Source organism: Littorina saxatilis, linkage group LG8 (genome assembly GCF_037325665.1).
Source record: "Littorina saxatilis isolate snail1 linkage group LG8, US_GU_Lsax_2.0, whole genome shotgun sequence".
NCBI classification, from domain to species: domain Eukaryota; kingdom Metazoa; phylum Mollusca; class Gastropoda; order Littorinimorpha; family Littorinidae; genus Littorina; species Littorina saxatilis.
In genome coordinates, this window is record NC_090252.1 from 4,283,233 (window position 1) to 4,297,730 (window position 14,498).

General features: G+C 43.0%; 1 protein-coding gene across 2 annotated transcripts; it reads left to right on the plus strand.

Moving 5' to 3' along the window:
• Positions 1-769: 769 nt before the first annotated feature.
• LOC138974932 (uncharacterized) lies at positions 770-9,997 on the plus strand. 2 transcript variants are annotated; one of them, XR_011458452.1, is made up of 5 exons: positions 770-1,203; positions 1,539-1,803; positions 1,999-2,082; positions 2,351-3,166; positions 3,317-3,494. XR_011458452.1 is itself a non-coding variant. In XM_070347644.1 (4 exons), exons 2-4 carry the CDS (start codon positions 3,499-3,501, stop codon positions 9,718-9,720), a joined length of 768 nt encoding a protein of 255 aa, XP_070203745.1. In that variant the 5' UTR covers positions 2,624-3,166; positions 3,317-3,498; the 3' UTR covers positions 9,721-9,997. The 2 variants fall into 2 exon arrangements, 1 of the variants encoding a protein (XP_070203745.1); XM_070347644.1 differs by lacking the exons at positions 770-1,203; positions 1,539-1,803; positions 1,999-2,082 and adding exons at positions 3,698-4,200; positions 9,475-9,997 and having other exon boundaries at positions 2,624-3,166; positions 3,317-3,517.
• Positions 9,998-14,498: the final 4,501 nt, after the last annotated feature.

Here is a 14,498-nt window from a genome sequence, read left to right on the forward strand (position 1 = left end):
AGTTCATGTTATTTATTGTATGACTGCTTTTCTATCCATGCATGGGTCTGGAAGGCCTTCTTCCGGTGGTCCTCCAGCAACCCCCGATACCCCGGAGCTGGATTACTCCAGGATCCACAAGCTCTGTTATGATTTTGATTGTTGTTCTTAAGGAATTTGTAATTGATCCAGCTTAAATTTGACTAGTGGAACAGAAGCTATCAATTTTTCATGTAATGTCTATTTCTATTGATTCTGTGTATTTTGGGGATGGCGTTGAAATTTAGTACCTGTTTGGTTTTATTGACAAAAATAGTTCTCAACAACCTGTTATGTTTCTGATCACTAATGTTGTGCTGGGTTAGTGTTGCTTAGAATGTTTACACTCCCAGTTTTGTGTCATGAATTTGTGTACTCAGTCAGTACAACCATGTAATCGTTGATGCCTGAAATTGTTTAAGCTTGTTTGGCACCTCCAACATCGTCCCCTCCAACCACAGCACCTCAAAGGCAGACAAAGCACGTCTGCTCCCCCCGCACTACCTGTGGCAGCTACCACAGCTGCCCCTGTGTCCCGAAAGGCAAGGCAAGGTAAGACCAAAAAAGAAAGGAGGGGTCTGATTAACACAACATTTTCTTTGCCTGAGGGTGACTTGTAACTGAATTCAGTGCTTACCAGCTGTTTTAATTGTTTCTTCCTCTCTTATGTCCCTGTAATCATTATGGCAATGTGGTTGTTTGTGTATTGAATACGTGGTGAATACAGCTGATGTGTTTGATTTCAGGAGGATTCCCCTTGTCCCAGTCCTGGAGGGACTCTCTCCCGAAGGTGGACCACGCATGGGTCTCGAAGGCCTTCTTCAGATGGTCCTCCAGCAACCCCGATACCCCGGAGCTGGATTACTCCAGGATCCACAAGCTCTGGTGGTATCCCGCTGAGCCGGCTCTCATCCACAACCTCTGCCCACGCATCGACCGGTACTTTGGCCACCGGCTCTTTGTGTGGATGCCCAAGAGGTTGTGGAAGTACGTACTCGTGTGCCCCCACTCCCACTGCACAGGAGTGGAGCTGAGCCACGCTGGCTCCTACCCCATCGTCAAGAAGGTACTCGACATCGATGGATACTACCTGATGGTGACCGAGTACCTTCAGTGCCCGGACTGCAGGAGGAAGGTCATCCCTTAGAGCGCCGCAGTCCTGGCACAGCTAGACGTTGGGCATAGGTTGGTGCCATCTCTTTTTTAACCCTTACGCTTTACCTATACTGTCACCTGGTTGTCGCCACATATGTCGCGCTATTGGCTCAGTCTGCTTGGTCAGTCCTGATCACCTCCCATGAATGCGAAAACCTATATGACGGTTTTTCTTCATTTCTCTCTCAATTAATTCACCAGTGGCTATGTAACATGTGTTGAGGAATTGCACCAGTGTAAGGGTTAATTGATTTTACAACGATATTGATTATTTCGATATCATGCTTTCTGACGCTTTTGTGTGAATTGACAGTGTAATTTTTATTTTAATGAACGTTAAATCAACAATGATGTTTTGATTACAGGAGCGAGTTTCCGGCCATCCCAACCTACAAATACTTTTGCAACAAGCGTGTTGCTCGCATGCTGCGGCAACGTGGGTTGGGCAATGGCCCGGTTCAGCTCTGGAAAACCATCAGGGAGCAGCACGAGGAGAGCTGGCTGGAGAGGAACATCCAAATCCTGACGGACCGGAAGGCCTTCAAGTCAACCACGACCCAGCCTTGCCCCAGGCCGCCCAGCATGGATCCTGTCCGAGCCCATCAGTGGTTTCTCCGCGTCTATGGACAGGTTGGTAGGACAGTGTTTAATATTTTACCATCCTTTCAAAAATTATAACCATGATGAAATTCCTGATGCAAGTTTGTTTCTTTTCTTAGCTTACACAGTAGTCTCCCTGTTTGAAATTATTTACGTTCAGGTTTATCACCATCAAATGTAGAAAGAAAGAAAGAAACTCATGACTTCTACTTTGACTACTAACAGGATGTGCTGGGGCGGATCGATGATGTCAAGGCCGCCATCACCTCCACCTTCGGGACAGTTTTAAAACTGGACTCGACAAAAAAGGTATCTGTATCGTGTGATTTCGATCTCTGGTAGATCTGTGTTTGTTATTTAGTGTTCCTGTATTTTGGCTGTGAATCGCTACTGGTGTGAAAAAAGGAACAACATAGAGATGAACTTCAGGAGTAGTTATGTGATCGTTACTCACTCAAGCACTAACAGGAGCTTTTATAGTATCATGTTACTGACTTGGTTAACAAGAAGACGTTCTGTTAACAGATAACTGACTGGATTGTGATTGTTGTGTATCTGACAATGCTGTGTGTTGCAGGTCGCCAGGAAGCTTGCCGGCCATGGTGCCAGAACGGCGGAGTGGGCCAGCAACGTTGGCAAGGAACAAGGCCAGGTGCTCATCAGCGTCCTGACCGCTAAGGAGGGCTGTGGGCTGGCCAACATGGCGTCCGGTCTGATTGACCGCTACGCTAAGGCCTCTGTTGAGCCGCCCCAGCTTCTCTGCGTGGATAGGGACTGCTGTTCGGGTGCCACCCATGCCATGTTCGGGGGCTGGCCCGATCTCCAGATCCGCCTTGACATCTGACATTTCATGCGCCGGCTTGCCAGTGGCTGCACCACCGACGCCCACCCACTCTACAGCCTCTTCATGAGCCGCCTCTCCCAGTGCATCTTCCAGTGGGACGAGGCGGACCTGACAGCCTTGAAGACGGCCAAGAGAGTGGAGTTGGTGCGCCAGGGCTTCGTCAACCCCAGCGACCAGGATGTCATCAGTCGCATCAGGCGGCGAGAGCTTGCTCTACACTGTCGCCGTGCCACCAGCAGCACTGATGACATCCAAGTCCTCATCCAGCAGCTCCTGGACGCGTTGGGCGGCGAGCAGGGGGTGGACACCATGGGCGTGCCACTCTTCAACACATCTGGCATGATGGAAGAGTGGCTGAAGGCCAAGCGCCACATCCCCTGCCTCCAGGACCCCCCTGGCATTGAACTCTACACCGTCACCGGGACCATGAACTCTACACCGTCACCGGGACCATGCAGAAGGGGGGTTAGCTGCTCAACACCTACCGCTGCGCCAGAAGCTCAACCTCCCTGGAATCGTTTCACCTTCACCTGAACTGCTTCATTCCAGGTATGTGTATTTGCTTTTAGACTGACTATTATTCTATATCTTTGCCAAGTTCCTCTGTCGCCTGCCTTTTTTTTTTGTCTCCACTGTTTTTTGCTGTTTAGTGTTTGTGTTCAAACGTGTTTTAAGTAACAAAAGTTGTCTGTTGTGCAGGGAGTACAGCCAGCGACCTCCACTTCCAGGCCTACCTGGTGGAGGGTCTGGCGCGGTGGAACCAGGCGCAGGCCGCCACCTCTGTGTCGAGCAAGCCCGGCACTTACAGCAGAAGGTTGCGTCACATTGCCAACCAGCTGAGTGCCGAGTTACTGGACGAGCCCCTCTACCCCGATTTCAGCATGCCCAACAAGCACACTGGTATTAAGTGTTCAGTCATTTTACATACCTGCATGATTACCTGTATACAGTTTTTTATGGTCACAATTTTGTAGGAGACTTTGCTGTGATACAGAGTGATGGTTTAATAAAACAGCAACTGTAGACATTTCTTAGCTGATTGTTGTTATGAGTAACAACCCCTTTGTGTACCTATTGCAGGTGAGCTGATCGGGGTAGAGTACATGTACTCCCAGACAGGTAGGGCTCTGCAGTACGTGCCTGCTGACACAGAGGACGCCAAGAAAGAGGACGCTGGGGACGACGATGAGGAGGAGGAGAGTGCTGATGAGGGTTTTCACGACCTGACTGAGGTGGATGACATGACGATGGCCGACGCCAGCATGGTGGTTTTCGCTACCTCAGCCTCCTACCTCCTCTTCTGCCCTGACCAAATGGGACGACACCATCCCACTTCCAACCCCCACTGCAAGCAGTCTCCCACCACCCCACCCCCTACCCCCACTGCAAGCAGTCTTCCACCTCCCACCCCCTACCCCCACTGCAAACAGTCTCCCACCAACCCACCTCCTACTCCCACCTACGCTGCAAGACGAACCTCCTCCATCTCCGCTACCTCATCCTGGCCGTTTCTGCTGACCAGCCAGACAACAGCCTTCTCGACCCTGTGTAGTGTGCCTGACCTACTCAAGGCCGACCCTAATGTAAGAATTTATCGTTCAATAATTATGTGCTCCAGTTGCTATGCGTTCCCTGTTGTTTCAGTGATGGCGCTAATATTTTTTCAAACTGGTACACAAACTTTTATGATGAAAACTATCCAGAAAAAAAAGGTAGGCTGGTCATTGGAACCAGTAAGAGTCCAACTCAGAGTACTGCTTTTGTTGTTTTACCAGCAAAAAAACCGGTAGTTCTACAAATCAACCGGTAGGTTATACCGGTGTAGGATCCGGTCCGGTCCCCCCTCTGAAGTAGTCCCCCGGGGGACCAATTCGTGGCAAAAACTGCTCTATAATGGTCCCCCCTTAGACATCCAGCCTCGTTTTCGACTGGTCCCCCTGGGCGATTTTGGCCCCCCCTCGCATCCAAAATAGGCCCCCTCTCGAACTGGTCCCCCTCTTTTCTAACCAATGTAGAGCTATGTCAGTATTTATTTTTAACTTTATTGTTACAAAACTTTATTGTCCCCAAAAGCACAGGGCCATAGGAACATTTTTTTCTTTCTTTTTTTTCCGATTTATGTGCTTGTTGTTATTTTTGTGTGTGAGATATATTTGTTTGGTTGTGTTCTTGTTTCTTTCAGTGGTTTCTTTTAGTGTTTTTTTTGCATTGGTTCTTTTTGTTTCTGTTTGTTTATGAGATGGTTTTACCGAATACTGAACATTAAATATTACTAGAATTTCAAACAATAAATAAATAAGTCAATCAATATTCTCTCTCTCTCTCTCTCTCTCTCTCCCCCTCACTCACTCTCTATCTCTCTCTCTCTCTCTCTCTCAAACACACACACACACATTTTATGCACGCACGCGTGCACACTCACTGGGTCAAGGTTACAGTGTCAAATCTAAACTTTTAAAAGTGATTTAACTTTGACATCACTTTGCTCCTGTTTTTTGTGTCACTCCTTAGACCAGAACTGTTAGTCTTCTGCTGTTTTTATATTTAGTCAAGTTTTGACTAAATATTTTAACATCGAGGGGGAATCGAAACGAGGGTATGGTGTATGTGTGTCTGTCTGTCTGTCTGTCTGTCTGTGCGTGTGTGTGTGTGTGTGTGTAGAGCGATTCAGACTAAACTACTGGACCGATCTTTATGAAATTTGACATGAGAGTTCCTGGGTATGAAATCCCCGAACGTTTTTTTCATTTTTTTGATAAATGTCTTTGATGACGTCATATCCGGCTTTTCGTGAAAGTTGAGGCGGCACTGTCACGCCCTCATTTTTCAACCAAATTGGTTGAAATTTTGGTCAAGTAATCTTCGACGAAGCCCGGGGTTCGGTATTGCATTTCAGCTTGGTGGCTTAAAAATTAATTAATGACTTTGGTCATTAAAAATCGGAAAATTGTAAAAAAAATTAAAAATTTATAAAACGATCCAAATTTACGTTTATCTTATTTTCCATCATTTGCTGATTCCAAAAACATATAAATATGTTATATTCGGATTAAAAACAAGCTCTGAAAATTAAATATATAAAAATTATTATTCAAATTTTTTTTTCGAAATCGTTTTAAAAACACTTTCATCTTATTCCTTGTCGGTTCCTGATTCCAAAAACATATAGATATGATATGTTTGGATTAAAAACACGCTCAGAAAGTGAAAACGAAGAGAGGTACAGAAAAGCGTGCTATCCTTCTCAGCGCAATTCCACGGGCACTGCCTTTGCCACGGGCGGTGGAGTGACGATGCTACGAGTATACGGTCTTGCTGCGTTGCGTTGCGTTCAGTTTCATTCTGTAAGCCTCAGCTACTTGACTAAATATTGTATTTTCGCCTTACGCGACTTGTTGTTGTTTCAAAGGTCATGATTTGAGACACTGGTACTCAGTCTTGACTGTCTACTTGAAGTACGCTGAAAGCCAAAGGTGGCAACTAGTTTTCATGTCATGGACACTTACTTAATTTTGAAGAAATATTTTTTCTATGGCGTTGTATAGAAAATATTAGATACTTGGTCTTTGATGTTATTCTCTAAATGCTATTTCCAGTTTAAAAAAAAATGACAGAAAATGTGGACTTTCATGCATTCGATGACTTTTCATGCAAAGACAGTACGGTAGAAGTTTGTTTGGTACTTTGCTATTGTTATTATTTTGCTCATTTCAGGACAAGATGTGGGATTAACAATTTATTAATTTACATTTATGTTGCGTTATAAAGTGCACAGCGCTCTGGTTAACAATTTCTGTTGCAACTCTTTGCTATTCATTAACTGTTTCTTGTTTCATTTCTTGTTTCTTTGACACAGTTTGACTGGACATACCAAATAATCCTCATGAGAGTCCAATGTGGAAATGGAAAGATCAAGTTTGCTTTTGAAATAAAGTTTTTCTTGTCAAAGAACGTAAATGTCTATTTCAGGTTTTGCTAGAGAGAGAGAGAGAGATAGGGCCAAAAAAAATAATAGGTGTGGTTACGGTAACATAGCAGAAGACTAACAGTTCTGGTCTAAGGAGTGACACAAAAAACAGGAGCAAAGTGATGTCGAAGTTAAATCACTTTTAAAAGTTTAGATTTGACACTGTAACCTTGACCCAGTGAGTGTGCACGCGTGCGTGCATAAAATGTGTGTGTGTGTGTTTGAGAGATGGGGGGAGGAGAGAAAGTGTGGGGGGCGAGAGAGAGAGAGTGAGAGAGATCCAGAGTCACGTTTTCTACTGAGTTGACACACACTATAACAATAAAGTTCAAATAAATACTGACATAGCTCTACATTGGTTAGAAAAGAGGGTGACCAGTTCGAGAGGGGGCCTATTTTGGATGCGAGGGGGGACCAAAATCGCCAAGGGGGACCAGTCGAAAACGAGGCTGGGTGTCTAAGGGGGGACCATTATAGAGCAGTTTTTGCCACGAATTGGTCCCCCGGGGGTCTACTTCAGAGGGGGGACCGGACCGGATCCTACACCGGCAGCCAATTATTTTCCGGTATTTTCTCATTTCAACCGGTAAAATACCGGTAGTTACCGGTTAACGCCAATACTGTGTTTTTGAGTCACTTGAGAAAAAGTGACTCTATGTAATCGGTCAGTGTTAGTCTGTCCGGCCGGCCGTCCGGCCGGCTGTCCGGCCGGCCGTCCGGCCGTCCGTAGACACCACCTTAACGTTGGACTTTTCTCGGAAACTATCAAAGCGATCGGGCTCATATTTTGTTTAGTCGTGACCTCCAATGACCTCTACACTTTAACAATGGTTTCGTTGACCTTTGACCTTTTTCAAGGTCACAGGTCAGCGTCAAAGGAAAAATTAGACATTTTATATCTTTGACAAAGTTCATCGGATGTGATTGAAACTTTGTAGGATTATTCTTTACATCAAAGTATTTACATCTGTAGCCTTTTACGAACGTTATCAGAAAAACAAGGGAGATAACTAGCCTTTTCTGTTCGGCAACACACAACTTAACGTTGGGCTTTTCTCGGAAACTATAAAAGTGACCGGGCTCAAATTTTATGTGAACGTGACTCATTGTGTTGTGAATAGCAATTTCTTCCTGTCCATCTGATGCCTCATATAATATTCAGAACTGCGAAAGTGACTCGATCGAGCGTTTGCTCTTCTTGTTACATTTAGTCAATAACATAGAGGGGGGGGAATTGAGACGATGGTCGTGGTGTGTGTGTGTCTGTCTGTCTGTCTGTCTGTCTGTGCGTATGTGTGTGTAGAGCGATTCAGACCAAACTACTTAACCGATCTTTATGAAATTTGACATGAGAGTTCCTGGGAATGATATCCCCGGACGGTTTTTTCTTTTTTTTTGATGAATACTTTTGATGACGTCATATCCGGCTTTTTGTAAAAGTTGAGGCGGCACTGTCACACCCTCATTTTTCAATCAAATTGATTGAAATTTTTGTAAAGCAATCCTCGACGAAGGCCGGACTTCGGTATTGCATTTCAGCTTGGTGGCTTAAAAATTAATTAACGTATTTGACGGACTACAAGCCGCGACTTTTTAAAAAAAAAATCACATTGCGGCTTATAAAAAGATGCGGCTAAAACGTTACCTAAACTTGAATAGCATTCACCTAATGGAAGTCGCTGCGGATTTTCATATCGCTCGATTAGCGATTACCGGTACTTTATTAGCTCTCTACTCAAGACTCGGCGCTTTTCTCTTTCTTTCGCGAATCTTCGTTTGTCAACAAGTCGTTGTGACAAGATAGCGTACAGAGAAACACCGGATGTATCAGGATCTCGCGCGCGCGAGATTTTGTTTTTTTGTGTCTCGCGATAGTTGGAGGAGCGAGAGCCGCCATGTTGTGTTTTCGTCTGCTCGAAATGTGCGCAAAAGTCGTAAATCATCCCAAAAAAGCTTATTCCGGGCAGGACTACATGTGTGTGTGTTGGTTACAAATTGTGTGTGTGTGATATTTTTCTTCAAACTTTTCCACTTTTCTTCTTTGTTTCACTTGTTTATTCTCGGAGCCGATTTCGCCAATACCGTACTTTCGTTTGCCTGGTTGTTTTGATTGATTGACACGATCTGATTTTATTTTTTTCGATGGCGGCTAATATAGTGACGCGGCCTGTACGTGGCTCGTCCCAATTTTTTTGTTAAAAGTCGGGGGTGCGGCTTATAAAACGGTGCGTCTTGTAATCCGTCAAATACGGTAATGACTTCGCTCATTAAAAATCTGAAAATTGTAATAATTTAGTTTTTATATAAAACGATCCAAATTTACGTTCATCTTATTCTGCATCATTTCCTGATTCCAAAAACATATAAATATGTTATGTTTGGATTAAAAACAAGCTCTGAAAATTAAAAATATAAAAATTATGATCAAAATTAAATTTCCGAAATCGATTTAAAAACAATAACATCTTATTCCTTTTCGGTTCCTGATTCCAAAAACATATAGATATGATATGTTTGGATTAAAAACACGCTCAGAAAGTTAAAACGAAGAGAGGTACAGGAAAGCGTGCTATGCAGCGCACAGCGAAACCACTACCGCGCTGAACAGGCTCGTCAGTTTCACTCCGTTATGCACAAGCGGCGGACTACGGTCATTTGTGAAAAAATGCAGTGCGTTCAGTTTCATTCTGTGAGTTCCACAGCTTGACTAAATGTAGTAATTTTGCCTTACGCGACTTGTTTATATTTGAAGTTGAATACATAACCTAAATTCAATTCCTTGACATACTTAAGAAATAGTTTTCAATCCTCGTCGCTAGCAATAGTCTCAAATCTTTACCATCAGCTTTCCATCATAACGCCTCTCTAACCGGTTTGTGCTGCTTTTCAGCAATGCTTGGGTCCGGATGGAGTGCCAGGGTTTGAGAAGGTGTCCCACCTGGCCAACTTTCTGGTTGGTCTGCGTGACCAGGTGACGCCCCTCACCAACGGCCAGGTGTCAGAGATTGTGTGCCTGTGGTACAAGATGGACACCATTGACCAGAGGCCCTCAGTAATCACCCCGAGGTTCCACCCAAGCCCCAAGGACGTGCTTGCCTATCTGACACATCATGTAACATTAATTTTAATTTATTGAAAAATACTATTCTGGCTGCGCATGCAGTGCTTGCTTTTTAAAACAATTTGCTTTCTCACCCCCCCTCTTTCTGTTTCAAAATCCTGTGCCTTAGTCCTTGCTTTTTTTTTTGCCTGCATTTTGTCCTTACCTGACACCTTTTAACCGGTCTGTTATATATCTGCTTTAGTTTCTGTGTGCATAACATATAGTGTGGATGTGTGGATGTGCGGTTTAATTTTTGTTTCTAAATCCTTTTTGGGCTTGCTTATGTGTGTCTGACCTTTGTGAATTTTCTTGTTACCGGTGTAGGATCCGGTCCGGTCCCCCCTCTGAAGTAGTCCCCCGGGGGACCAATTCGTGGCAAAAACTGCTCTATAATGGTCCCCCCTTAGACATCCAGCCTCGTTTTTCTTAGGCATTCAAGCCATTTTCAATCTATATCTTCGTCCGGTATTATGTAGTGCACAGACAGCAATCTCTTTGTTTGACTATATTTTGCAGAAAATAAAATAGATCTGATTTATAATGCCGTTCAAAAGAAAAATGACATGAAATAAAATGAATAATAAATAAATACTGATAAGAAGAAATGAAACCAGTCTCTGATTCTTTCCTTTCTTTTCTCTAAAATTGCTGGTAACATTACTAACATTGTAACAAGAAAAACGAGGCTGGATGTCTAAGGGGGGACCATTATAGAGCAGTTTTTGCCACGAATTGGTCCCCCGGGGGACTACTTCAGAGGGGGGACCGGACCGGATCCTACACCGGCATGTTTTCAATAATAAAGTTTTGATAACTAACAGGAAAGAAAAAAAAGGCTCAGATCTAAAACATCCTTTTGCATTCAAAAGGTATGATTTGATGCCAAAATTCCTGTGGTGTAATGGCTACACACTGGCCAGTTACTGGTCAGAGTTCCAGGTTCGAATCCTGGCAGGAATCATTGCATCAGTCTTCTTTTGGCAAAAAGAGGGGCCTTCTTAACATATCAGGGGTGGGACTTTTGGCAAAAAGAGGGGCCTTCTTAACATATCAGGGGTGGGACTTTTGGCAAAAAGAGGGGCCTTCTTAACATATCAGGGGTGGGACTTTTGGCAAAAAGAAGGGCCTTCTTAACATATCAGGGGTGGGACTTTTGGCAAAAAGAGGGGCCTTCTTAACATATCAGGGGTGGGACTTTTGGCAAAAAGAGGGGCCTTCTTAACATATCAGGGGTGGGACTTTTGGCAAAAAGAGGGGCCTTCTTAACATATTAGGGGTGGGACTTTTGGTAAAAAGAGGGGCCTTCTTAACATATCAGGGGTGGGACTTTTGGCAAAAAGAGGGGCCTTCTTAACATATCAGGGGTGGGACTTTTGGTAAAAAGAGGGGCCTTCTTAACATATCAGGGGTGGGACTTTTGGCAAAAAGAGGGGCCTTCTTAACATATCAGGGGTGGGACTTTTCCGCGGACACAACTTATGAATTCCGCAAAAGTAATCTATTTTTCCGCGTCCCATTTCATCACAGTATAACTTGTTGACTGAATGATATGGAGAGAAGTGAAGATGAAAAAGAACGCTGGAGGCTTGAGAATGTGGAGAATGTCTTTTTCACACAATCCAAAGAGTTGAATTTTAGTCTCAGAATGCACAGATTTTAATGTACCATTTTAAAAAATTGTAATGCCCCCGAACCCCCCTAAAATAAAGGGATTTCCTCACAAGAGAGTCCCACTCCTGCATGTAAGCATAAATGGAACCAATCTAAAAGCTAAGCAGAACTGATCTCAGACAAAGCTGTCCTAATTATATTAATTCAGTGTACAACAACAAAAAACACCCCACCCCCACACACAAAAACACACGTAAAATCAAACAAACAAACTTGTCACAGTGGGAAAGGACTTGGGGTATGGAATTCCACCCACAGAAGTGTAGTGTTTTGACTTGCTCCAGATCACGCAAGAGAACCACCTTTGACTATGTTCTGAAAGGTTTCACACTAGAGCAGACAACCAGCTCCAAGTATTTAGGTGTAGATATCTGTAGTGACCTTTCATGGAAGTCCCACATCGACCGTGTTACCAAGAAAGCAAACGGCGTTCTCGGATTCCTGAAAAGAAACCTACGCACAACCAACAAGAAGACCAAGTCCAACGCATACTTCACGCTTGTACGACCACACCTAGAGTATTGTAGTGCAGTTTGGAACCTGCACACCGTAGAGATGACTAACAAGTCGCGTAAGGCGAAAATACAATATTTAGTCAAGTAGCTGTGGAACTCACAGAATGAAAGTGAACGCAATGTAATTTTTCAGCAAGACCGTATACTCGTAGCATCGTCAGTCCACCGCTCATGGCAAAGGCAGTGAAATTGACAAGAAGAGCGGGGTAGTAGTTGCGCTAAGAAGGATAACACGCTTTTCTGTACCTCTCTTTGTTTTAACTTTCTGAGCGTGTTTTTAATCCAAACATATCATATCTATATGTTTTTGGAATCAGGAACCGACAAGGAATAAGATGAAAGTGTTTTTAAATTGATTTGGACAATTTGATTTTGATAATAGTTTTTATATATTTAATTTTCAGAGCTTGTTTTTAATCCGAATATAACATATTTATATGTTTTTGGAATCAACAAATGATGGAGAATAAGATAAACGTAAATTTGGATCGTTTTATAAATTTTTTATTTTTTTTTACAATTTTCAGATTTTTAATGACCAAAGTCATTAATTAATTTTTAAGCCACCAAGCTGAAATGCAATACCGAACCCCGGGCTTCGTCGAAGATTACTTGACCAAAATTTCAACCAATTTGGTTGAAAAATGAGGGCGTGACAGTGCCGCCTCAACTTTCACGAAAAGCCGGATATGACGTCATCAAAGACATTTATAAAAAAAAATGAAAACAACGTTCGGGGATTTCATACCCAGGAACTCTCATGTCAAATTTCATAAAGATCGGTCCAGTAGTTTAGTCTGAATCGCTCTACACACACACACAGACAGACACACACACACACACACACACACACACACACATACACCACGACCCTCGTCTCGATTCCCCCCTCTACGTTAAAATATTTAGTCAAAACTTGACTAAATATAAAAAGGTAGAACAGATTCAACGTAGGGCAACAAGGTATGTGACACACGATTATAGTTATGAAAGTAGTGTCAGTTCCATGTTGCAGTCACTCGGATGGGAAACCCTAGAAAGTAGGCGCACCAAGACCCAACTCACAATGCTCCACAAAATCATCAACAACCTGGTAGATATCCCCTCAGACCCCTACCTCACCCCTGGCACTGGCAGAACTCGATCCAACCACAACCTTAAACTTCGCCAAATTTCCGCCCGTACAAACTATTTCAAATACAGCTTCTTCCCGCGTACCATCCCCGTGTGGAATTCCCTCCCGGCAGCTAGCTGCTGCTGAGGCTCCCTCTCTGGTATCTTTCAGAGGGGAGCTCTCCAAACTCTCATTCTAACTCCTCCCTACTCCTTATTTTATTTCGAAGTTAGAGTAGGGTCTCAGTTATATTCAGTTCCTCCTTGATTGTTTTGTTTCGTTTGACTACTCCTTTTATGCTTAAATCTTTTCTATCCTCAGTTACTTTTTATTTTTTCTCCGTCTTTGGCCTCTTAAAGAGCGCTAGTCACTAAAAGTCAGCAATTGACGACGTGGCGAAAATATTCTGAAAATCTGAAACAACACTCCGAAACGAATGACAGAAAAAGCGTATCGCGTCAGTACGGCGCAGCAGTCTCACCTGCTCAGGTGTTGCTTTATAGTCACACTGAAAACCGAAGGGAATACTAACACTAAATCTGAAGAAAAAAATGCTTCATGTGTCATCATTAAAACAAGTCGCGTAAGGCGAAAATACAATATTTAGTCAAGTAGCTGTCGAACTCACAGAATGAAACGCAATGCCATTTTACTCGTAGCATCGTCAGGCCACCGCTCATGGCAAAGGCAGTGAAATTGACAAGAAGAGCGGGGTAGTAGTTGCGCTAAGAAGGATAGCACGCTTTTCTGTACCTCTCTTTGTTTTAACTTTCTGAGCGTGTTTTTAATCCAAACATATCATATCTATATGTTTTTGGAATCAGGAACCGACAAGGAATAAGATGAAAGTGTTTTTAAATTGATTTGGACAATTTAATTTTGATAATAATTTTTATATATTTAATTTTCAGAGCTTGTTTTTAATCCGAATATAACATATTTATATGTTTTTGGAATCAGCAAATGATGGAGAATAAGATAAACGTAAATTTGGATCGTTTTATAAATTTTTATTTTTTTTTACAATTTTCCGATTTTTAATGACCAAAGTCATTAATTAATTTTTAAGCCACCAAGCTGAAATGCAATACCGAACCCCGGGCTTTGTCGAAGATTACTTGACCAAAATTTCAACCAATTTGGTTGAAAAATGAGGGCGTGACAGTGCCGCCTCAACTTTCACGAAAAGCCGGATATGACGTCATCAAAGACATTTATCAAAAAAATGAAAAAAACGTTCGGGGATTTCATACCCAGGAACTCTCATGTCAAATTTCATAAAGATCGGTCCAGTAGTTTAGTCTGAATCGCTCTACACACACACACACACACACACACACACGCACATACACCACGACCCTCGTTTCGATTCCCCCTCGATGTTAAAATATTTAGTCAAAACTTGACTAAATATAATGACAAGAGTTAACACATTGAAAAGTTAAATCAGTGAATTTAATGTTTTCAGCAAGTAGGTCGACACTCGAAACAGAGACACAAACACACCACAC

What these genes read in the sequence shown, in the direction of transcription:
- LOC138974932 (XM_070347644.1), top strand. An exon ending in TACTCAAGGCCGACCCTAAT is followed by an intron (nt 4,201 to 9,474) that starts GTAAGAATTTAT and finishes GCTGCTTTTCAG; the next exon opens with CAATGCTTGGGTCCGGATGG.